The sequence below is a fragment of the Psammomys obesus genome, unplaced genomic scaffold (assembly GCF_907164565.1).
Source record: "Psammomys obesus unplaced genomic scaffold, mPsaObe1.curated_primary_1811, whole genome shotgun sequence".
NCBI lineage: Eukaryota > Metazoa > Chordata > Mammalia > Rodentia > Muridae > Psammomys > Psammomys obesus.
Window position 1 is genome coordinate 1,113,893 of NW_026592439.1, and position 24,941 is coordinate 1,138,833.

At 49.5% G+C, this 24,941-nt stretch overlaps 1 protein-coding gene across 1 annotated transcript in view; it reads right to left on the bottom strand.

Annotated features, from left to right (window-relative positions):
- Positions 1-1,649: 1,649 nt before the first annotated feature.
- Positions 1,650-24,941, bottom strand: part of Atp1a2 (ATPase Na+/K+ transporting subunit alpha 2) — a 24,682-nt gene continuing 1,390 nt past the window's right edge. Inside the window, exons 2-23 of the mRNA XM_055613231.1 lie at positions 21,670-21,774; positions 21,429-21,488; positions 19,302-19,505; positions 18,703-18,816; positions 18,319-18,453; positions 17,341-17,458; positions 15,319-15,587; positions 14,311-14,509; positions 14,095-14,204; positions 13,770-13,904; positions 12,931-13,120; positions 12,156-12,331; positions 7,795-7,931; positions 7,170-7,320; positions 6,918-7,086; positions 6,562-6,716; positions 6,190-6,313; positions 5,856-6,001; positions 5,533-5,663; positions 3,383-3,484; positions 3,165-3,256; positions 1,650-2,078 (exon numbers count right to left, since the gene is read on the bottom strand). Of these exons, the coding sequence (XP_055469206.1) occupies positions 2,050-2,078; positions 3,165-3,256; positions 3,383-3,484; positions 5,533-5,663; positions 5,856-6,001; positions 6,190-6,313; positions 6,562-6,716; positions 6,918-7,086; positions 7,170-7,320; positions 7,795-7,931; positions 12,156-12,331; positions 12,931-13,120; positions 13,770-13,904; positions 14,095-14,204; positions 14,311-14,509; positions 15,319-15,587; positions 17,341-17,458; positions 18,319-18,453; positions 18,703-18,816; positions 19,302-19,505; positions 21,429-21,488; positions 21,670-21,774 (3,051 nt within the window). The 3' untranslated portion in view covers positions 1,650-2,049. The remainder of the gene's footprint in view (positions 2,079-3,164; positions 3,257-3,382; positions 3,485-5,532; positions 5,664-5,855; positions 6,002-6,189; positions 6,314-6,561; positions 6,717-6,917; positions 7,087-7,169; positions 7,321-7,794; positions 7,932-12,155; positions 12,332-12,930; positions 13,121-13,769; positions 13,905-14,094; positions 14,205-14,310; positions 14,510-15,318; positions 15,588-17,340; positions 17,459-18,318; positions 18,454-18,702; positions 18,817-19,301; positions 19,506-21,428; positions 21,489-21,669; positions 21,775-24,941) is intronic.

A 24,941-nucleotide genomic window follows, 5' to 3' on the forward strand; every position in this document is an offset into this window, starting at 1 on the left:
GCCCTTTCTTTCAGTTCCCTTTATAAGCTGTGTGTCCTTCCACGGCACACAGCCAGTACCACAATTTGAGGGGAAGCAAATATGAAGTATAGAAACCAACCATGAGAGCAATTTCTTTTCTTTTTTTTTTTTGATAAAGAAATGCAACTTTATTATTTTCAAGTACATATGTAGTGCCTCAAACTAATGTCTTACAGAAGGTCATCAGTAAGGATCTTGTAGATGTTCCTTTAACAAATATATCAGGACTGATGATAATTAGCCTCTGTACTTGCTGATTCTAGAGGGGGAGTTCTAAAGTGCCTGAAAAGCATACTCTGAGACAGACTAAACATGTCTCTTCTAGCAATATTGTTTATACTCTTAATTTACTGACCAAATGACTTCTTTATTGGTTGTGCAATAAAGTCATTGATTCAAAGTCAATGATCTCAAATTAATTAGGCCCAAATAATTATGGTGTTCCATTTAGACTTCCAACTGAAGACCAGGACTGACAAATTTTAAAATTTGAATGATAAAGCAAAACTCCACTGCGATAAGACAGTAGCCTTTGGGAGGCCTTTGGGCTTGGCCTAATGCTTGTCCTTTATATTTCCACCTTAAGCCTTCCAGTTTCCTTATTGTCTCTCTCTTGCTTGGCTCATCCATGTAGGTCCATCTATGCAATGCTTTCTAGGCCGGGCTTAGAGAATGGGCAGCTGTCTGCAGAGCAAAATGTTAGGTGAGAAGAGAGTAAGGAAAGAAAACTCTATTCCATAGGAACCTGAAGCTAGCTTCCTGTCTCAAGCAAAGTGGGCACTTGTCTGAGAGCAGTGGCCGTGCCGTCTGAAAGGTCAAAGGCAGGTAGGTCTCTTAAGATTTTCTCTCGTGTCTGAAATTTCTGACAGTGTCATGACCTAAGCTGATTCTGCATGTCCTTGAAAGACAGGGTTGTTTTGGGAACTTCTCTATGCTAATTCCTGTCAATGGCCAGGACATCCTTTTCCAGGACCAGCTGGGCAATACTGGAAATGATGTGGGTCCAGCAGATGGACATGAAGGGGAAGGACTGGGAGAGTGGGAGGAGAACTGGCAGCTACCTGACATCTCAGAACAGCGTGATGCACCTGAGAACTTATTATTCTAAAGATGGGGGGTGTTCCCAAGAGTGTGTGGTTGAAATAACAGGACCTTCTGTGGCACCTGAGCCTTGTAGACAGAGGACCACTCCAGGGGCAGTGGGATGGCACACTGCCTTGTGGTCTTGCCCTTGCTGCTAGTCTGATGAGATGGGAATTTGGTCTGCTGGTGTGCTAGTCTATAAAGCCAGGGCTAAGAGCCAGAGCCTACCCCACCTACCTGAAGACTGAAGATGACAAGTTCTGGTCACTGCCTGCCTTTCTTTCTTTGCTGTCTCCTTCAGCCAGCCCACCCCAACCTCTCCTTGATAGCCCAGCTCTCCTCTGGTTCCTGGCTGGCCTTGGCTGGGAGACAGACCTACCAGCCAACCAGCTGGAAGCTGTCCAACCAGCTTCCTTTTCTGGCCTCAGGCTCTTGCACTCTTAGAAGGAGAATTTGGTGTTTTCAAGGTATGAGGGGGAGGAGCTGGGGAAGACTCCAGGTAGGAGGGTAAGGAAGGCAAAAAGGAATGAAGCCAGAGACATAGCTGCTTGGTGGTCTGAGGTTTTCTTCAGGATTAGACAAGGTTAATCTTTGGGTGTTGATCTATTTGAATAACGCAGGTGAGGGTGAAGGGCTGGGACATAGGGACCGCCGGGACAATCCTCAGTTCTTCGGGAAAAGTAGACAACGAACGCGGTAGAGCGGGATGAGAGGGGGCTGAGGAGGTGACCCTAACATTTACTGTCTGAGGGTTCACAGCTGGACCTATGGAGTGGTTGGAGCAGTCACCTCGTCTATTTACCCAAGCCTGCCAATTTAGTTCACTGTCTCCCCAAATCTTCCCCTAAAATACCACCTCATGTTTCCGCCTAGCCCTTTCCTTTACTACCCCAGCAACACCTCCAGGCCTTCCCATCTCTCCCGTTCTTCTTTTTTCCAGTGAGCTCAGTAGTATGTCTCCTTCTCCACCCAGCCTGTCAGAGAGATGGGATAAAGGTTGCAGCAGGAGCGTAAAAGGAGGCAAAAGATCAACTCACCCCAGGGCTTAAATAGCTGAGGTTAGAGGTACAAAGAGCCCTGGGGACTAGGGCAGAGGGAAGGGACATCCCCAGGCCTTCTGGGTGGGCTATCTGCTTTTAAAGGGGAGGGAGGGCACAAGCCTGCCTTGGGGGGAGACTTGCATTTCTGCTCAGTAGATGCTGAAAATATCTCCTGGGCTCCCCAGGTAACACGAATCTAAGGAAGCAGCTGTCCCACTGGTGCTGCAGACTGACAGCCTTAACATTTGTTTTAGAAATCAGATTTTAGATTTTATGTGAAAAACACCGACATTTTAGATACTGGGCCCGTTAGAAAACCACACACATAAAATACTGGGCCATTCAACACCGAACACTGTTCTTGGACGAGGTGTCATTTGTAGGCCATCCATTTCAACCGAGCAAACAATCAAAAATATTTCTAAGGGAAAATAAACCAGGCCTTCTCCAAAAACAAACAAATACGTAAACCAGCTCCTGGTTGCAGCCTGAGAATCAGGAGCCCTGTGTTCTGGTACCAGTTTCTATTCCTTGCCTTAGGATCCTAAACAAATAAATCACCTCCATGCATCTTTTTTTTTTTTTTTTTTTTTTTATCAGCAAATGTGTAGATGCTTAGATGACCTTGAAGGGCCTTTCTAATCTATGATTCTAGAGCAGTAGTTCTTAACCTGTGGGTCATGACCTCTTTGGGGGTCAAATGACCCTTTCACAGGGGTCACATCAGATATCCTGCCTATCAGATATTTACATTATGATTCATAACAGTAGAAAAAATACAGTTATGAGGAAGCAATGAAAATAAGTTTATGGTAGGGGGTCCTTATGACATGCAGAACTGTATTAAAGGGTTGCAGCATCAGGAAGGTTGAGAATCACTGGTCTAGAGGAAAGTGGAGGCTTTGAAGAACCTTGTTAGGCTACATGAGATTCAGGATCTAAAAGGACGAGGCCAGGGTGGGCATGCGCAGGGCTCCTGGGCCGTTAGGTCAAAGCTCTCTGCAGAGTGAAAATGCTTACCCCCAGGATACCGCCGTAGGATGAGCTTTCGCACTTCATCATAGATGAAGATGAGGAGACTGTAGGGAAAGGCACAGAACCACCAAGTGACCCTGGAAGCAATGGAGGGAAGTGTCAGGAGCCTCAGAGGCTGGCACAGTGTCACAAAAGCAGAATCCAAGTGAATCAGAACCTGGGGCCAAAAGGGGCCCAAAATTTCTCTGTGGGGAGACACTCACTTGAGCGGGTACATTCGGAGGGCCACCCCCATACCCGGGCAGTAAGACAGGAAAGCAGCCAGAGCCGTCTCTTCTAGGAGCCCAAAAATCAGGATCTTGTTCCTAGAAAGACAAGGGGAAGAAGGCAGGGAGCATCGTGGGAGGGTGTCCGAAGGGAAGGAACAGGAAGAAAATCGAGGGAAGGGTTCTTCATCCAGATCCTCTTCAGACCTCTTCTCTCATGCTTTATGTAACCAAAGGGAGAACAATTTCCTTGTGCTTGTTCTGTTCACCTCTGATTACTGTCTGTTTTATGTATATTCACTCATTAAATAGTTGTTTCTTACATAACTCTGTACCAGAGATGCAGGAGTGAACAGGGACCTGCCCACAGGCAACATATAATACTGTTATTGCTCCAGACTTATGGCTGGGAAAATATCATCTTCCCAGCAAGATGTCTTAAAAAGCTCCTCTGGGCACAGCCCATGGATGCCTTCTGTTTGTCAGCATCTCCTATGGACCCAGGTGGCTGCTCTTCACAGACACTGAGTGAGGAGAATGTTTGCAAGATGCTGATGCTGATCCCAGCCAACGATTGTCCCTGTGTCACCACACAGGAAGTGGTTAACGCATAGTCACTGCATCAGAATTTAAAAGCTGGAGCCAAGTTCTGAGGGCAGTTTCTAGAGGCAGACCTGTCAAGTCTATGGCTAGCTTAGCCACTTCCTGACTTTGGGTGATCAAACAGCATTTAATTTCTTGGAGCCTCATGCTTCTTTTCTATGAAGAAGAAGAAGAAGAAGAAGAAGAAGAAGAAGAAGAAGAAGAAGAAGAAGAAGAAGAAGAAGAAGAAGAAGAAGAAGAAAAGACAAGTTTTCTTTGGTTACATAAAGCGCAAGACCATATCTGAAGAGGACATAGGAATATCTCATTGCTTTTCTTCTGCACAATCCACATTTTAATTGATGTTTGTCTCCCAAGTTACACTTGTTAGTAAATGATGAATATATTAAAGTTTATTATAAATATTCATGGATTCCAAAAAGAACTGGATTAGCATGCCTTCACTGTCTTCTCGGAATTTGCTTAAGGATGACCCACTATAAAACCTGGCAGATTCTTGCAAGCAAGTGCCTGGTTTTACACGGCTTTTGCCATGCCACTGAGAGTTATCTCTGAAGACTTTTAACTATCCAAAAACAGAAGGTGAGGCCCAGGCACCCTGAGGCTGCCTCTGGCCAGGTGGTTTGTGGGTATCAATGCTTCTTCCCTGTACTTAGCAGGAGTCATACTGTTTCTTTCTTATTTGCCTCTTGGTGGGCTGACTTAATCAGTTTGGCTCTGTCTCCACTTTCCTGGGTCACCCATATGCTGCCTTGTAAGTGTCTGGTACAGGACTATGCCTAATCTCTTAGATTCCCTGGGACATTTATTTGGGGAATAATGGTCTTTGTTTATGGTCGGGGGGAAAAAAGAGCCTGGCCCCTTCAGTACTCGGCCTCTATGTTAAAAATCCCAAGGAGATGAGATGACAGAAGTATGACAGGTGAGCTACTACAATGGGCGGTGGACAGACCAACCCAGAGCCAAACGACCTTATCATTTAACCTTGGGGGACTTCCTGCTCACACAGCGTCCAGTGGTATCCACCTGGAGGAGCTGTGGTGGAGTTAGAGTCAGGTACCTAATGCCCTGCACATGACGTCACACTGTAGGAAGGCCCAAGCAAGCCCCTGGGCAGATGCAGCACCGCAGGACAAGAGCTATTCAACCCGCTGCATGTCAAGTGCTGGAGTGGAGTGCAGGAGCCCCGCGCCTGGATTTAGAACTGGGCAAAGGATGTGGCTAGGGGCCATTGATACAGGGAGTGGAAGAGGAAGGAAGGAGGAAGGATGAGAAGAAAACAAGGAAGATGAGCATGAAGGTAGGAGACCATAATAAATGAGCAATGTTAGAACTCTGTAGAAAGAGCCTTGGCGTTCTGTCCTCATTCTTGGTCTGTTTCAAACCTGGCTTTGGGTAAGTAGGTAGGTTATTATAACCAGGGACTTCCTTAGCAGCCCAGGAGCTGAGGCGATCTGGTGTTGGGATTCTGGCCTGTATGGGTTGGCGACCGTGTGTGGAGGACTCTGCCTGGATGGTGGGTAGTGGCGGCAGCAGGTGCTCACTTCATGCCCTGCTGGAAGACTGAGTTGCGGCGGGTCTTGCAGATGATGAGGTCAGCCCACTGCACCACCACGATGCTGGCGAAGAAGGCCGTGTGGCACGTGAACTCCACCACCTTCCGCTGCTCGTAGGTCTGGGGGGAAGGCGGGCAGCAAGAGGGAACGTGTGAGAGGAAGGGACAGCATCAGCAGACAACACGATTGAGGCAGTTGTTGAGCGTGGTACCTAACCCACCTTCTGCCCCTAGGCTGCTCCTGGCCGTCTCCTGCCAGGGCTTCACCCCCATCCTTCCTCGTTGACATCACACTCACACTGCCCCACTCACCCACTCTTGCCCATAGCTGTCCTCCAGGTCATTGGTAGTCCGATCATCCCAGTCAAGGCGGATTCCCAGCAGCCGTGACGGCAGAAAACCGTTCTCTGCCAGGATCACAAAGTAGGTGAAGAAGCCTCCCAGGGCCTGGATCATGCCTGAAAGGAGTTGTAAGCAAAAGGAACCTGAGTAGAGAAATCAGCAGGAAGGAGGCACCCCTCGGGGACAGAGATTGAAGTCTCTGGCTCTCAGGGAGCTGGACTCTTCCCTGAAGTTCCACTCATCTCTCTCAGGCACCAGAAGCAGCCTTTGGGGGACACCCTCCCAAGCCCTTAGCTGGGCGCACCAATCTGTCCGTAAGCCATGCTGATAAGCCTCTCGTTCACCAGCTTGTCTGTCTGGGAGTTCCGTGGCTGCCGCTTCATGATATCGCTCTCAGCTGCTTCATATGCTAATGAGATCGCAGGAACCTGCATACACAGGACATGGGGAGGAGAGGGTGTCTGAAGAGATCTTCGAAACGAGAGCAGCCACGGCTTATTGCCAAGTCAACAGAGCTCAGCACATTGGTACCTAAGAGCCTATGATCACCAGGGACACAGCTCACTCAGGCTTGCCTAGCATGAGTGAGGCTTGGGTACTATAGTACTGCAGTGTGGTGGGGAGAGACTTCCTGTTCGATTGCCCAGTCTGACTAGACCCCTCCCTCTGGCCTCACCATATCTGTGCCCAGGTCGATGCAGAGGATGGTCACAGTGCCCAGGGGAAGGGGGATGTTGGCAATGATGAACAGCAGGAAGGGGGTGATCTCCGGGATGTTGCTGGTCAGGGTGTATGCGATGGACTTCTTCAAGTTGTCGAAGATCAGGCGGCCTGTGGAGAGGTTCTGAGGGCATCAGGACGATTAGAGGGACCCTCCCCACCCCAGGCCCTGAGCTGCGGCTGGCTGCTCCTTTCTCTAAGAGGAAGGTTTAAAGCTAAAGCAGCGTGGAATCTCAGCGTGAACAGCTAGAGGAAGCAGAAGGTCTGGCTTCAGACATCCTGGATGTCACACAGCCCACACAGCTTCCTCACCCTCCTCTACGCCTGTCACGATGGAGGCAAAGTTGTCATCGAGAAGAATCATGTCAGCCGCCTGCTTAGAGACATCGGAGCCAGAGATGCCCATGGCGATGCCGATGTCAGCTTTCTTCAGGGCTGGTGAGTCGTTCACCCCATCACCGGTCACTGCTACGATGGCTCCCTGGGGAAAAGACACCAAGGGCGTTTGAAAACAAAGGCCTGGCCTGTCTGGCCACTGACTTTGCCTCTTGCTGTCTTGCTCACCTGCCTCTGACACCCCTCCACAATGATGAGTTTCTGCTGAGGGGAGGTCCGGGCGAATACAATCTCCGTGTGGTCCCTGAGGATCTCATCCAGCTGTTCTGAGGTCATGTCCTTCAGGTCCGAGCCGTGCACTACACATGCCTTGGCTTCTCTGGAGGGCAAGGGCAGAGACAGCTGACCATTAACACTCACTGCAGTCCTGCTGTGCCTCCCTGGCCCCTGAGTGCCTTAGTTCCTCTGTGATATGGGATTCCATCATTGCTACTGTGCCCCCTTCTGTGACACTGAGTTCTGCTATTTTCCTCAGAGAAGGCCACATGACATCCTGTAGCTGTGCAGTATCACCCAAGCATTAAGTGCTGTCTGCTAGGCATATCCTATCCCTATAGCAACCCTGCCATGTGGACAGCATCTTAATTTCATAGCTGAGAGAATAGAGGTTTAGGACTGCAAGATGTTTCCAAGGTGACACAGCTCATTGGTGGCACAGCCTGGACACAAGCTTGTCTGAGGGACTGGCCACCGGGATTCCCAGAGATGCTGTCCAGATATCCCCAAGAACCACCCAGGGACTCTGTGGGAGAGGAGGTGTTGGTCAGGGACAGGGTCTTTGTAAAGGCCTCACCTGGGATTGACTTGACTCACAGGAATGTTGAGCCGGGCTGCAATGTCCTCCACAGTCTCGTTACCCTCTGATATAATGCCTACCCCTTTGGCAATGGCCTTGGCTGTGATAGGGTGATCTCCAGTCACCATGATCACCTGATGGGAAGGAGAAGACAGACTGCCATGCTTGCAGACAGGAGCCTAGCGTAACTGTCCTCTGAGAGGCTTCACGTAGCAGCAGATTGAAACAGATGCTGAGAGCCACAGCCAAAAATTAGGCAGAGCTCATGGAGTCCTGTGGAAGAGTGGGGAAGGACCCAGAAAGGACAAAAACTCCACAAGAAGACCAACAGAATCAACCAACCTAGGCCCATAGGGGCTTACAGAGACTGAAGCATCAACCAGAGAGCATGCATGGGCTGAACCTAGGCCTCCAACATATATGTAACTGATGGGCAGCTTGGTCTTCATGTGGAGACCAAACTTCATTTAGCAAGTGGAGCAGGGGTTGGGCGGCTGTCTCTCACATGGACTCTGTTGTCTGCTTTTGATAACATCTCCCTAATGGGGCTGCCTTGTCTGGCCTCAGTGGAAGAGGATGTGCTTAGTCTTGATGTGACTTGATGTGCCAGGGTGGGGCTCCCCTCTTTTGAGGAGAAGGGGAGGAGAGAAAAGGAGAAGAGGGTAGGAGGGTGGGACAGGGAGGAGAGGAGGGAGGGGGCTGTGATTGGGATGTAAAAGGAACAAATAAATAAATAGGAAGCAGTGTTGTCCCTCTCCTCATTTCTTTCTCCAAATTTGTATAAAGTTAGATATAGATATAGATATAGATATCTAACTTTATATAATATCTAACTTTATAGATAGATATCTACTAGATATCTGAGGTTGGTGAATCCCAGCCAGAATAGTCGAGGAGTGTGTGTGTGTGTGTGTGTGTGTGTGTGTGTGTGTGTGTGTGTATTCAGGGTTCAGAAGGAGCATGTTTAAGCAGACAAAAACGTCCACAGCAGGTTGGCAGGTTAATGAAGGTCCCTTGGCAGAGGAGAGTCTGTTCTCCCCCAACCCCGTCTCCCTATCTCTCTGCCTGTCTCTTCATCTCTGTCTCTTTCTCACTTGGTTGTTCTCTCTCTCTCTCTCTCTCTCTCTCTCTCTCTCTCTCTCTCTTCTATCCTCTCTGGGACAAGATCTTGATGCATGTAGCTTAAGCTGACCTCGGGCTCACAGGGTCCTCTTGCCTGTGCCTTGTCAAGTGCTGGGATTATGTGCATACATTACCATGTCTGGGTTGCCTGGGAGATTTCTTTAAGTTTGAGTATGTGGGAAATGAGGCAGTCAGAGCTGGACAGGTACTTCTTTTAACAGCTTCCCTTCTCCTCCTCCTCCACCTCCTCCTCCTCCTCCTCCAAGAGCAGCCAGTGAGTGCTCTTAACTGTTGAGCCACCTCTCCAGCCTTTAGCAGTTCCTTTTGAGCACAGTTAAGAACACCAAAGTTTTGTGAGCCCTCATGCTTTCTGCAGGGTCACAGGAGCCCAGAGCAGAGGTTTGCTTTCCCCGGTTTCTCAAGTGACCACTGCGGCAGTGCTGTTCGATAGAGCAGGGCTAAGACCGAGACAGCGTCCAGCAGCCGTCATGCTCACCTGCTTCCACAGCCCTGCATAGCATGGGGAGAAGGCGATTCTTGCCTTAGCCAGGATAATTAACGCTCTTTGCTGTTGCAGAATAGATGGAGTGGGATGAGAAGGGTGTAGGCCTGGGAAGAGGCTATTATCAGCATGAAGTGATCAGCTGGATGAGGACAGATTTGCATATGTGGGCTTGTGGTAGAAGTCCCACAGATCTGCAGCAAGACACACCTCTTCAGGCCCCGCTGCCTCCTCTGCCACCCCTATTATTAACCCGAAACCACCCCCAAAGTCCTATTCTACTGAAAAACAAGTGTCTCTTCAAACCTCATTGTCCTTGACTCTCTAACGGATTGAAACCCTTCACTCTCTCGGTCTCTGCACCTTCGTTATCTGTGCCCCAATTGTCCTCCTATCCTGTTGTTTATTCTTTCAAGCTTCCTTGAGGTGGCAGAATGGAGCCTAGCAGAATGGAGCAAGCTCTGGCTTTGGACAGGAGCCTAACTTTAAACATTGACCTTCACTAGCTGTTGGACCTCAGGCGGGTCAATTTTCTGTTTCAGCACAGTGCAGGGGTGACCCACATCATTCTAGGCTGGCTATGTATTCGCTCAATAAATGTTAGCTGTGTCCTGCCACCCCAGCTCCTGCCCCCTGGCCCCACTGGCTTCTTTTTTCTCCACTTCCTCAGAAATGTTGGTGAGCCTAGGGTTTAATTCTTCACCCTTTGCTTCATTCCTGTTTGCTTCCTGAGCAAGATAACTAAATATTCTAGTAAACCTTTCCTTAGCACTCATGTGCTCATGAGATTTAAATCTCTACTCCTGACCTTCTTTCTAGGACTCTAAGCTATATTATAACTGTTTCTAGATATTCTCTCTCGCTCTGTTTCTATGTGTTTCTTATAAATGCTTCAGACTTAAGGTCCAAGCCGAGATCCTATCTGCACTCCCTGTACCCCCTCCAACTCCTCTCTTCTTAGATACCATCTGCCCTATTCAGTCTGTCCTGTTCTTTTCCCATATCTCTGTACCCCACGCCCAGCTTGCTTATCAAGTTCTCAAAATGCTTCTCAAATGCAACTATGTGTCTTCGTTCCCTTTGTCACTGTCTTGTTCAGATCCTCACCCTTTGCTTGGGCCATTGTGCACCTTTTAATGTGTTTTAATCTGTCTCCCTGTTTCCTTGACTTCAGTTCTTCCGCGAATCTAGCCCATCCTCTTCTAGGAATCCTTAAAGCTATACCTGTGACATCTGTGGCCTTCTGTGGCAGCACACAGGATAAGGCTCAAGTCTGGCATTTAAAGAAAATCTTCCCAACTGGCCTTGATCCAATGTTTCGGTCCTGATTCCCAGTGCTCCCCCATCATCTCTCCCCTGCTGACCCGCACACCTCCGGATAGTGTCGACATATCCTGGGACATACTGTTCTTGCCAGGCCTCCCCTTCCTTTATAGCCTACCGAATCCTCTTTAGCCTGCAAGGCCCAGGTCAAATATCATCCCTTCTGCTAAACCCTGTCTGCTTCTCCGAGGCAGAATTAACAGCTCCCGGCTGATTTTCCATAGAGTCCTTGCCCAGCCTCTGTGCTATTTCTCATCATGCCGAGAGGCACCTGACTGGGCAGAAGAAGCATGGCTTGCAGACAAGCCAACTGTGCTTCGCCTCTCTTACCAACAGTTCTATTCTGGGGAAACTGTTTACCTACTCTGAGTTTCTATGCATTTGTTTATCAGTGGGGTAACACTGCCCATTTCCCATACTGAGTGGTTATTTCAGTCAAAACTCTTACACATGTGCAGCAACAAGTCTCCCGGTGTGATACTTGAGAAAAAGACTGCCTCGTTTCAAATCCTGACTTCACAACTAACTAGCTATGAGGTCTTGGGCTTGCTATTTTGTGCCTCAGTTTCCCTGTAACTGTGAAGATGCAGGCGCTTACTCAGAAGGCAGCCATGCTTACTGCTTAGTGACTGGTGCATGTGAAAAATGAAAACTTGTTATTAGGGTGTCTGACCAATAGATACTCAATGACCTCAACTCTTATGACCATTCTGTGACGTGCTTAGAAGCATCTGCCCTTCTGAGAGATCTTGAGATGTGGCTCAGTTTCCATTCATCTTTGTATCCCTAGGGGCAGGCTGAATTACATTGGGAAGAGGAGGAGGAAGAGGAGGAGGAGGAAGAGGAGGCATGAGAACTGGTGACTCGAGAAAGAGGACATGAGGGACTAAGTGCCCGATGCACAGCTGATAAGCAATACATACTTGCTGAATGAAAAACAAGCCAAGCAAATAAGAGAGAGTGGTCAGTGAGAAGTAACTGCAGTTGGACAAGAAGTCAGTGGGAAGACATGAGTGAGAGAGAAGAATATGGAGTGATAAGGTGAGCCCGTTGGGGTGGACAAGAGCTTACTAGTCCCATTCCAAATGCCAGACTGAGCAGCAGTGGGGCAGTCAGAGAACCAAGTGTTTATGCTAGGAGGGCCAACTGGTGGTTAGAATGAGAAGGGAAGGGTGCAGATGTAGATGGAGCAGTGAGCCGGGCTAGAGGATAGGCGTAAGCAAAAGGAAGAAGTGAGGGCTCCTGTCAGGCATGCATCTTTCCCTGCAGGTCGACAACTTCTCTGTGTCCGTGGGAAGGAGGCTACCAGGAACCTGTGTCTCCTCAAGACAGCAGCTGCTACAGTCCCTGGACCTCTGTCGGGCACCAGGCATAGAGAACAGTGTTGGGGGGATGGGAAGGAGGCCAGTACCTTGATGCCTGCACTTCGGCACTTGCCCACAGCATCTGGTACTGCTGCTCTGGGTGGATCAATCATAGACATGAGCCCCACAAAGCAGAGTTTCTCTGTGGGAAAGTTCAGCTCATCTGTGTCAAATTTGAAGCCCCGAGGAAACTTTCCAGAAGGCAGGTTTAGCTGACAGAAGCCTGGGGAGGAGCAAGAGGGAGGAGTAAGAACAGCAGAGTAGCTGTCTGGTTGCTTCCAGGGCCCCCGTGTTGGAGGTATCCTGCTGGTTGAGGTTGCAGTTCTTGCCTGGTTCTGATAGCCAACAGAAGCTCCAGGCACTAAAGGCAAAACTCTCTCCCCTCAGCAGGGTGCTCTTTGCCTGACTTCTTCTGGAGACTGCCTTTAGATATAGCTTCCCCTAGCCACACTTGATATATGGCCTCTGGCACAGCTCCCTGCTAGCTCTCTCCTCCCTGCCCCTACATGCAAATCAAGCATCCTTGAAGTACCTAGTTTCAACCAATTATGTACACCTATTCTTGGAGCCCCCCAGCCACTCCCCTAGGTTTATGTAGTCTTTGTTCTCTGGAAGGAAAGTTGAACTAGCCGTCAGCTGTCCCCGGGGTGTGTGATCTCTTCTCATCCAGGCATGCTTCTTGCCCTTGCCCCTCCTGAAGTCGTCGTGGGCTGCTCGGAAGCAGCCCCCAGGCAGGAGGAGAACCAAACCTCCACAGGCTAAAGATAAAACCAAGGTTCAGGAACCACATTCTTAGCGCTGCTCCTGTTTCTGCCTCCTCACCCAGCACACGCTCCCCAAGTCCTCCGAGCTCCATGTAGGCATTTTGAAAGGCATCTTGCATCTCCTTGTCGAGAGGGATCTCCTTGCCCTGTACCAGGATGGTGGAGCATCGATCCAGGATGCGCTCCGGAGCTCCTTTCATTACTAGCACATGGCTCTGGGGGCTGTCTTCTCTCTCGTGGATGGACAGCTGTTGAGGAGAAAGACAGTTGCGGTGGGAGCTATATAACCTTGGTGGCTCTTTTGCTTAGCACAGGGTCTGGTAGCAGCTGCTGGAAAGGAAACCTTCCTAATAACAATGACCTCTAACCCATCAAAGAGTGTCAGCAAAGGAGAAAATGTGTGCAGAGGGCGCTTGCTTATAGTCCCGAGTCTTAAAATCTGAGAGTCATTTCCATATTCCCATAAATAGTCATTAAGATCAGTTAGGACAGGCACGGTGCTAGGGGTTGGATGGCTTTCATTAGCATCCAGTGACCCAGGGAACTTCACCTCTATGGTGCATGCAGAATAGAGCTGAGGGATACAGTAAGGGAATTATGGAAGTGTGCTTTAGTTATTTGGATGGCAGTGATGGAGGACCATTGCCAGGGGATGAGGGTCTATTGGAAGAAGAGAAGAGAGGGTGACAGGTTGCATGTAGTGAGGTTTGCCAGTTGGAGGACGGTGGCAGGCAGCCACGCAGCCATGCCGGTTGCCCTGGGATTGAGGTGGGAGTCTCATTCCTTCTTTCTGTTGCGTCTCTGTTGGCTCACTTTCTTCTGCTGAGTCTCTGTTCACCCACCCTCCCCATTTTTTTATCCCCCTTTTCTCGCTTGGTCCCAGCAGCCCAGCCAGACCTGATATTTGTTGGTAGAGTTGAAGGGAATTTCTGCCACTTTAGGATTCCTGTCCCTCATCTTCCTCACTGAGCCACAGGACAACTCAATGCATTTGAGCAGAGCAGACTCAGAGGCATCACCAGCTGTGTCCCGCTGCCAGAAGAAAGTAGAATTCAGCATCACAGTGGAGGAGGGAAGGGAGTGGAGGACGGAGCAGACAGGGCATCAACCGAGATCACCAAGGTCACAGGACGTGAGGGGGAAAGCTGGGCATCTATCTGCAAAGGAATTCTGGAAACACCCCTAACACACCTGCGTGTGTACTCTCTGGTCACCCCTCTACCTTAGACACAGAGATGTTTTCCTGTCCAGCCTTGAAGACAGCACGATTGCAGAGACCAGCAATCCGAGACAGGGCTGTCCAAGTGGGGGACCGTTTGTCAAAAGTGGCCCCTGGGAAGAAAAGTGAGAGAAGCTTTGGCTCCCCGTGAGAGCGTTTTCACACCCTAGGCCCACCACACCATCACCTCCCTTCACCCTCTCTGAAGCACCCAATCACCAGACTGATCCTCCGTGGTGTCAGCCTCGTGGATCTGGTTGTCAAACCACATGTGGGCCACCGTCATGCGGTTCTGGGTGAGCGTGCCCGTCTTGTCCGAGCAGATGGTGGATGTGGAGCCCAGCGTCTCCACCGCCTCCAGGTTCTTCACCAGGCAGTTCTTCCGGGCCATGCGCTTGGCTGTCAGCGTCAGGCATACCTGGTTGACGGAGAGGATTAAAAAAAGCCAACTCTAGAGGGACAGGTGTCCATGATCTTTCCCCGTCCTGAAACTATTTCTTTTTTTCTTAATCCTACTCACAAATAAGATTGTGTAGGACCTAGCAGGAAAGAGCGACAGTTCAACTTTAGGCACATTGAATAGGTTCCCAGGTGTATTTGTGGTACATTCCTGGAGGGAAGCGGAATGTATCTGACTGCAGAGCAGGCACAAAGATGTGAGAGCCACACTCAAAGAAAGGGTTATAGAAACTGTGGGGGAAATGGGTTTCCTTACAGACAGCAAAGAGGAAAGCAGAGTTGGGGCTTGACAGCCATTGGGTTGCTGTGAGTGGAGAGAACCAGGGTAGTGACACATCCCTGTGGCTGATGAAGGACAGAGTGCAAGAGGGTGGACAGAAGTATCTGTTTCAGCAGCAGCGTTAAGAATGGGAGCTTAGAAATGTCAGTGGATTTGCCACTTAGTCACTGGTGACCTTTGAAAGAGTCTTTACAGCAAGTGAGACAGGACGAACCCAGACTGCACCGGGAGACAGGCTCACAGATGGCGAGAACATGACCATGACAAGCCCCCAAAGAGAAACTGAATGCTCAGATACAGCCCAGCTCCAAAATTTTTTAACCTAAAACTCAGAGGCAAGCAATAAACAATTTCCGAGTCCAGCATCTGTTATGTGACTGCAGGGACTGAAGGGAAGAACATTGCTGGGAAGCAATAAGCAGCCGTGTCTGTATCAACTAGGGGGGAAGGACAGCAGCGCTGGTGGCCATTCAGCCTGATCCACTCACAGTGACAGTGGCCAAAAGCCCTTCAGGCACGTTGGCTACGATGATGCCGATGAGAAAGATGACGGCCTCCAGCCAGCTGTAGCCCAGGATGAGGGACAGCACGAAGAAGGAGACCCCCAGGAACACCGCCACCCCTGTGATCAGCTGGATGAAGTGCTCAATCTCCATGGCTATGGGCGTCTGCCCCACCTCCAGGCCGGAGGCAAGGGTGGCGATGCGGCCCATCACTGTCCGGTCTCCTGTGGCAATCACAATGCCTCTGGCAGTACCTGCAGTAGAGGACAGGACAGGGAATAAGGGCCCCAGGCTTGCCAGTGACTGCAATCTCATCATATTTTCTAAGGAAATAAAAACATCACAAAGTCAATAAGCCAAAGACTTGGACCCCGGAGGCTACTTTTAGGAAGCTGGGCTTACCCTCCCTGCATGGATCACCAGACTTAGAGTGAATACAATAGCAAATTACTTTCTTTTATATTTGGGCCAGAGAAGACATCTTGCAAGTAATACTAAAGTTCAAATTGAAGAGATTCAATAAATGAAATAAAAATTGCCCACAACATTTCAGCAAATCAATCCTATACTAGCTATTTTTCAAAAGCGTGTTATAAACAGAAGCAAAGTACTTATCGATCTCTGTTTGCTTAATCTTAAGAGTTCCTTGGGTCAGAGAGATGGTTCACTGTGTAAGGTCGCTACCTTCCAACCCCGATGATCTGAGTTAGATCCCTAGAACCCACACGGTGGAAGGAGAAAACCAGGTCAGGCAGGTCCTCCACATGTGCACGGTGGCCTGAGTGTGCTCACTTACACACACACACACTAATAATTATGAAATATTTTTTAATTAAAAAAAAATCAAGCTCTTCTCAATGTTAGGTATAGATCTCTATAAAGGAAGTTAGGTAAACTTGTGATTACCTAGAATATGTGACAGGGGTATGTGGGAAAGGAAGTGTGGTGCCATGGGAAGGAGGCGCAGGTTGAAGTCAGCCAACTCTGGGTTCGAGTGCCTGCTGAACTCCTGCCTCGGAGTCGGCAGTCAAATGGGGGAACTGTGTGAAGCGCTTTGACCAGTGCCCATCAATAGCAGGCATGCAGCAAACGTGACCTCCATCCACTTCCTGCCCTCTCCTCAGAGCTGGTTGCTGCATAGGCAATCCGAACACCTCACGCGACCTTTCAAATGCAGTCAGTTATGGGAAATGTATGATAAATCAGAACCTTAGGACATTAAAAATTTAGGAAATTGAATGTGTACCTGATTTTTATTGTAATTCCAGTCCTCTGAAGGAGGGAAACAAGCCCAAAGAACCAATATACTGAGGAGAAGGAAGATCAGGGAAGGAAAGTCATGGGGTTGGGATGCAAGAAAGTATTCTTTATCTTTATTGTGAGAAGTCTGTGGTCTAGGTAAACCTCTCTCGCCTACCATCTCTTGCCCCTGGGTTTCTTCCTGGAGCCAGTCCTGACTCAGCTCATGGCTTGGCCAGAGAGTCTGGGTTGCAGCTGTGCTTAGACTCTTGTCCTTAGGTGGTAACAGCCCCTAGGGCTCTCCTCTGCCACCAGTGTTCATGGCTTGAACCTAGACCTGAGGAGGAACAGCCAGTGCAGACTGCACACTGTGAGGATGTCCTCACCATCATGGCCTACGTGGATGATGCAGCCGGAAGGAGGACGTGAATTTCTGCCTGACACTTTTCCTGACCCAGACTGAACCTCCTATTTCTAATCAAGAGCCAAGGGAGAAATAGAATGGTTGGAACCACAGGCCTGGAGGACCTCGCTTGCTCCTCAAACTGCTGAAAGCAAGGGCTGGGGGAGCATCCTGGCTTGCCATCTCAGAGTTCTTCGGAAAGCTTTCCGTCTGGGATGGATGGAATGGAGAGCTTCCTGTAGGGAGGTGGCTTCCAACAGAGTCAGTCTGCCCTTGCTTTTGCCAAGGAAGCACAGTTTGGCAAGTCAGACCCTTTCCTGCCCTGTGCTGGAGGGAGGAGCTTTCTTGAGAGGCTAGCTTCTCACCTTCCACACAGTTAGTTGAGAAGAAACAGATATTTCGGGTCTCCAGAGGGTTCTCATGGGTGAACTCAGGGGAACGTGTCTGGGGCTCCGACTCCCCTGTTAGGGATGAGTTATCCACCTGAGGAGGAAGGGGGGTGGTCGTTAAAACGGCGGCAGCAGTAACGCTGTGTGCACACAGCTGTCTCCTGAGCCGCATCCAGCAGCCCTCAATCTTCATTACACGAGGGACAAAATTACAGTTGCCCTCATCACATATTTATGGCGTTACTCAGCTATTGCTCTGGCTTTGGCGTGGGCGAATGACTCTTCCTGACTTTTATGTGTCTTTGGGTTATTTGCTTAACCTACAAGACCTTTGTTTGTTCACCTGTAAAGTCGGGAATGTTAGCAAGATCAGCACATTGCCCAAGTTCAGAGGCACCACCAAGGCAGTCTATGAAAATGCTACCTTCTGACATACATCAGGCGCTCACAGATAGTAGCCTTTATAATTACATCGTTTTCCCTCTTTAAGTAGCCAGGCTGGGCTGACCTTGAACTCCCCACCTTCCTGTTTCCACCCTCCACTTTTGGGGTGCTAAGACTATATAGGTTAGAACCACCACACCCAGCTTCTTCATCTTTCTTTCCTTAAAATTGTATTTATTATGCGGGGCTGTCTGTCTGTAGCCCAGGCTGGCCTGGGATCTTTCAGAGTGAAATTAGATAGTGTATCTAAGGCATCTATTGTGTGAATGGTATTCAGGATGCAGTGGCTATAAAGTGGCTAGATCAAAGAAATCCCAGGGCCTGGAGCATCTCTAACATGAAGATACACAAAGGCAGCATGTTGCATATATGCTGGAAGGACGTTTAGCTGGGAGGTACAGAGGAGTACAGCAGAGGCCTTGCAATTGGGTTTCTTAACATTTCAACTCTCAAGAGGCCCTCTCTCGCCTCTGTACAGACTCAGCCACTTGCTCCGGGCGACCTCCTCACCTTGCAACCGTGGGAAGAGATGATCCGGAGGTCAGCAGGGACACGGTCTCCACCCTTCACTTCTACCAAGTCTCCCACCACCACCTCCTCCGCGTTGATCTGCATCTTCTCTCCCTCTCGGATGACCAGAGCTTGCTGTGGGAAGGCAGAGAGCCCCTCATGAAAGGTTTGTTTCTACCTTTGCTCTCCAATTTGTCGCTCCCCTTCAAAGGAAGAAAAGCAAATCCCACACTTTCAGCAACACAAGTGAGTTCTGGTCTGGAGAGCCCGAAAGGGTGTTTTCTGCCCATCCTTCTTTCACCTCAGACCACAAGACAGTAATAGGTGGGCCGTCTCAGAGACTCTTATGCCCCAAGCTGGGTGGAGCCAGTCCCTGCTCTCTACCTGAGGCACCATGTTCTTGAAGGAATCCATGATCTTGGAGCTCTTGGCTTCCTGGTAGTAGGAGAAGCAGCCAGTGACGATGACTACAGCTGCCAGCACGATACCTAGATATAACTGGTGAGGAGAGAGTGTTTGAAGGATCTGCCATTTCTCACCTCCAGGGGTGGGTGTCACTTGGGATGAGCACCCAGAATCATACTAAGTAGGACCCCCAACCTTCATCTGAGCCCAGTCAAGAGAACGGTAGTAAGAAGTCTTTCTCTTCAACCCCAGCCCCCAACCAGTCTTCTAACCCACACTCTTAGCATGGAAAGAGCAAAGAAGGGAGTTCCGTGGTTCAAGGCTGTTCTGGGAGTAAAGACCCACAGATACAGACCAGCCCATTTTGGTGGAAGGAGCATGGAGGGTTCGTGTCACTCATCACTACTGGCTGCATGTGTTGGAGGGTGCTCCAAGTTATATACAGAAATATCACCTTTCTTCAGCCTGAGGGACCGGACTGTCATCTTGCCCCCTGAGCCCTCCCCATCACCTCATTTGGGGTTGAAAGTTGGAGGGTGGGGCCAGGAGCTGATCCAGGGGTTGGGTGAGTGTCTCACATTATCATTGGATGGTTCGTCCTCCATGGCGGCCAGGATACCATAGGCCAAGAAGCAGAGGAGTGCCCCGATCCACAGCAGGATAGAGAAGCCCCCAAAAAGCTGACGACAGAACTTGACCCACTCAGGAGTCGTGGGGGGTGGAGTGAGGGCATTGGGTCCATCCCTAGCCAGGATGTCCTGAGCTCGCTGGTTGGTGAGGCCCTAGGAAACGAGAAAAGACATAGGAATGAGTGCATGGGACAAACCCAACCCTCACTCTACCTCTCAGCATCTTGGAGACCAATGTCCAGCTGGAGGGAGGAATAGCTCCTCTGGTTGGAAGGTGTGGGAGCATCAGGAGGGACCACACAGAGAAACTGATGTCTATAACGGGACCTGGGCCTTGAAGGTTAGAAAGGACTCTGACTGTGGCTCCGCCTTCGGTTATTCTTGGGTTGAAACCTGTTTTTGTTGGGACAGCCTGCATAAGCACACCGGAAAGATTTCGCGTCTGACCACCCTCCTCTCTTCCTTTCTCTAGGGCTCCTGGGAAATTCTCAATGCTTTTTGACCCTTAGTGCCATGCAATTTAAGCAAACACCAATCACTTTCCAAAGAAAGCCTAGCCAGGCACTCTATTCTTTGGGACCCAGGCTACATCAAAGGCCTCTTTGTGGATCCAGGTAATCCCTCATGCTTGATTCTAGACTGGTGCTTGCTACATTGCACTGGAATTCTACCTGTGTGATTTTTGTTTTTTAAATTTTGGCTACTGACTTTGAGCAGAAACCACTTGTTACTGATTTTCACATCATCCATTCACCTACTTTATGCATGAACATTGAGCAACGACTGCATGCCTGGCACTAGGAAGGGCCTAGAGACGAAGCCAGATCAACAAATTTCCCACCAGCAATCTAAAGAGGAAACCAGCACCGTAATAAAAACACATCAATGCCAGAAAATGGAAAACATGTCATAGAAAATAAAGTAAGATTAAAGATTGGGAGGGTAACAAGTTAGTAAGAGACAGGAAGGAGTGTGCCAGGGGTATTGACGCATTAAATTTTTTTATCTTTCTTTTTTTAAAGACAGGGTATTGTTCTAGCTTGGACATTACGTTATAGCCCAAGCTGTCCTTGAACTTGTGGCCGGCTTTAACAATGTTTCATTTGTTTGAGTCAGGATCTCAATAATTTATCTAGGACGGTCTTGAACTCTTGAGCTCAAGTGTTCTTTCTGCTTTAGCCTCCTGAGTACCTAGGACTAGGACTAGATTGACCACCATAGGACTTGGAAGATTTTTGTTTTTTAAACTAAGGTTTGAATTTAGGGTACCACATAAGCTTCGCAGCCCTCTGTCACTGAGCTACATGCATAGCCCTCTTTGATTTGATTTTGTGACAGCGACTGTAAGTTGTCCACTCTAGCCTTGACCTTGCAATCTTCCTGCCTCAGTCTGAGCAGCTGGGGTTACAGGTGAGTGCCAGTGCACATAGCTCTGAGGAACAACTTAAAATAATTTTAAATGATAGGCTTGGCAATCCGACTCGGGCCTGTATTTATTTGTGGAATACAGGTCTTCTGAGGATGGCTTGCAGTCATCCTGGGGAGGGCGAAACGGAGACATTTTGGGAAAGGAGGCTGAGCACACTTCTGGGTACAGGGTTAAGTGAGGAGCATGGGCCTGGGTACATATCCCCAAAGCAATTCTCCCTTTCTGACTCTCCTTGCTTTAATAAACAGGCTGACAGTGCCCGACAGAGCTACGGTGAGGATTAAAGAAATGTCCACATTGCGTGTTATTACAAAGCCACTGACGTAGCAGGAGCCGGCAAGCACTATAATAATGGGGATGAGTCACTGCTGGTCTACGTCCATCACCTCTGAGAGCAGTTGCTTGAGGCAGATCACAGAGCCAGGATCTGGGCCCTGGGTTCTAAGGAATTCTAGCTTCCAGTTCCACAGTGAAAGGCGGGGGGAATCAGGGGTCCAAAGTCTATTTCTGGCTGTGCCACCAACTAATCCTTAGTTAAGTCTCTCACCTCTGGACTGTTTCCCTCACTTGCAAAGAGCTTTGTGTTCCAGTTTGGAGGCTCTCTCACCTCAGGCTGCTTTCCTCTCTCACCTCATGGCTCCACTCACCTTGGACAGATCCACCTGGTATTTTCGGCCCAGCTCATCCAAGGACAGCTTGTGGTCATCCTGGGGAAGGGGAAGTAGAGATGTTTTTGGAAAGAGAGGCTGAGCACTCTTTGGGGCATGGGGTTAAATAGGGATCATGGGCCTGGGTACCATGCTTCTCTGGATGCCCGGGGCTGCTGGTGTGTGACCGCCAGAGCAGAGCTGTTCCTCCATGGCCCTGCTGAAAACACTGTGGTCTTACCATGGCAACCTCCTTCTTCAGCTCATCAAGCTCCTTCTCTTTCTGTTTCTTCTTACCACCCCCATTCTCTGCTGTGGTGGCAGCAGGCGAGTACTCACGCCCTGCCTGCAAAAGGAAGGGAGGGCACAGATAATCAGGGAGACTGGCTGGAACCTGTTCTCACCAGCCATCAAGGATGCCCTGGCATTGAAAGAAGGGTGGCAGGGGAGAATGGATGAGCTCAGGCTCTCCACTTGCAGACTACTGGCAGAGCCGAGAGGACCCCACATTTGAACTTTAGCTGTTTACTATGTGATTTGGGATTCTGCCAGATAAAAAAGAAAACACATACACATTTTGAAAAACACCATCCTATGTTACTTGAGAGAATTCTGGGAGTGGGCAGGGATTGTGTTGATGGTCTTTGCCTCGTTTAGATGTGTTGGGTGCTGGGTAGTCCTTGGAAGCCAAGAGGAGAAGAGGCTTGGTGATGGAAATGAAATGGGTAGGGATGATGGACTGAGAGAAGCCAGGGGTGACGGGTTCAAGTATATCTATAAAATGGGAGCCCAGGGTGTCCTGGGAGCCCTCCTCAACCTACTGGTCAGGCTCGCCTTGGACTGGACAGAGGCAACTTGAAACCCCAAAGGATAACTGAGATCCCTTTGTCAAGAAATGTCTAAGAGAGTAAATAGAGAACCGAAGTCATGTAAGTCAGAGTTGGTGTCGGGCCGTCTGTCCAGGTCAGCTGGGTGTTTTTATAGTGATCTTTTGAGGCCCCCATTTGCCCTTCTCTTCAGGACCACCCAAGTTTTCAGGGTCTCATAGGAGCTTCTTGGAGGAGGTGGTGGGGCTTCATTCAAATGGAGGCAGCCTTAGCAATGGGCTTAGTGGGAGCTAGCAAAGGCCTGGAGTTGTGAATAGTGTGGAAAATACTGTCGCCTACCTCCATGTCTCTCCACCTCCTTCAGGATGCAAGGTGTAGCTAAGTTTCTGCCTGGTCCCTCTGGCTCTCCTGTGGGCCCTAAAGGCTCCACTGAGCTTTTAGGAGTGGGTTTTTCGATGCTATGGTTATGATTTGTGTTCTCCATAAAGAATGAATACCTGGTAGAAACAATAGCCCGAGTGGGGTTTTGTTTGTTTATTTTGTTTTTCAAGATAATGCACCTGGGGGGGGTGTTTTTGTTTTGAATAGGGTATTTTTTTTTAAAAGCAGCTTTTTGGCTGGCTGCAAAGTTGAGTGGGAAGTGGAGGAAGTTCTCATGAATCTTCTGCCTGTACACTCGGGCAGCCTCCCTCCCACATTATTAGAACGGTACATTGTTTCTACCTCCCAGTGGCTACAGCTGAAGCTCTTGCAGTGAATGTTCTGTGGATTTGCACAAGTGTGTGTCAGCATGGATCTGCCATTTTGCTATGGCGTGGCTGAGGTATTCTAAGTCCTCAGAGCGCCAAGGTGATGTATTTCCACCCATCGGAGTTAGCCACAGATCTGGAGAATATGACAGCTTCTGTGATCAAAGGAAATCGTGAACTTAGCACCTTGAGTTACAGGACTCTGTCCAGTGAAATCAGGAGCAAGGGAGAGCGTGGGACATGCAATACAAGGTGGGCACTTCTTTTCGGATACAATGGCCTAGTAGGAGATGTGCTCTTGGGGGCTGTGCTGCTTAGGCACGCTCCTTTTGGGAAAAGCCGCCAATGCATCACGCTTCCGACTCTACCTAAAATGGCTACGAATCCAGTCTGGTCTTGATCTTCAAAAGGCCAAGCATCTTGGGGAGACTAAAGTGGCCATTCGAAGGAGGAGAGAAGGACTCAGACTTCTACCTTTCCCTTCCCCAGGTGATGTAAGAGGCTTCATTGAATTGGATGAACTGAAATGCTTTGTCCAAGAATGCTAGCATCCTTGGTGAGGCGTAGCTGAGCAGAGGATGGGAAACCACGAAGGGACTGAATGCAAGAAGGCAATCTGGACAGACTTCAATGTGACCCTTCGGGGTTTCAGGGATGGGAGCCTGTGGACACAAGGAGGAGAGGTTTGGGCTGGAGGCCGAACAGCAGAGCCCAGGGAAATCTCTGTACTTTTGATGTAAAATGAAATACACGAAGATGAGAATCAAATGCTCACTTCTGGAGCTGGGAGTGGTGGTGTGCACATCTGTATTCCCAAAACTCGGGAGGTGGAGGCAGGAGGATTGGAAGGTTGAGTCCAGCCTGGGCTACACAGTGAGATTCTGTCTCAAACAAACAAATACATGTCTCTGAAAAATGTGCTGGTATGTTAGTATGTTGAGCTGTGGCTGAGCTAAACAGCTAAACGGCTCCATGTGGTCCTTTCTTTTCCAAGCTCCCACCCTGTTCTCCCATAAGTGCAAAGCTTGGGACACACTGCCCTTCCCCCTCCCCCTGTCCTGGCAAGGATCTCAGGCTCCTCAGCCAGGAGCTTGCAGAGACTTGGGACCGGTGGCTGCCCAGGGAAGAAAGAAAGAGGAAGCGGGGACCCCCCTTTCTCCCTCTGCTCTTCCCTCCCTCCCCTAGCACAAGTCCCTCTCTTTGGTTCTTGAATGCTGAAGGAGAACAGAGAGTTCTTTCTGAGAAAGCCAGAGACTGGGACAGAGTGGGGGTAGTTGGAAATCAGCCAGCGCTGCCCCTACCCCCACTTCAGCTTCTGGAGGAGGCTTGGCTCCCTCCCTCCAGTGCGATCGTTTCCCCAACTCCCACAATGCCCTTTGCAGCCACGTAGTGATGGGCTGGAGTGGAGGTGAAGCAGAGCATGGAGCAGAGTGTGGGGAATGGGACTTGTTTCCTGCAGAGCTTTCCGGGTAGGTAGGACTCTGAGCTCTCAGCCTTGAACTCCCAGACTTAACCCAGCTTTTTAATGCCAAACAGATCAGACCATGAGGGATGTTACAGGTTATGGACCAAGCAAGGGTGTTGGCGGAGAAGTTCCAATTGCTTTTCAAGTAGAAAGAACTCTGTGAGCTGGATCCACCTTGCTATAAGGTAGAGCGGGGTGGGGGGTAAAGGGGCCTTGTCTCTTTACTCCCACTTAGAGGGAGGTAAGGGCTTGCCTGACTTGGTTGGTTCTGCACCTCAGCTGGGTGGATCTGCGCTTTCTATGGGGAACAGGATATACTGAGATATTGCTGAAGGTCCCAGGACACTGTCTTCTTGGGACTACCACCACTTCCTCAGGAAAACACATTGCCCACAGATAGTTCCTAAGGGTGAGCTTACAGCCCTCGCCCCCCCCCCCCCCCCCCCCCCCCCCCCCCCCCCCCCCCCCCCCC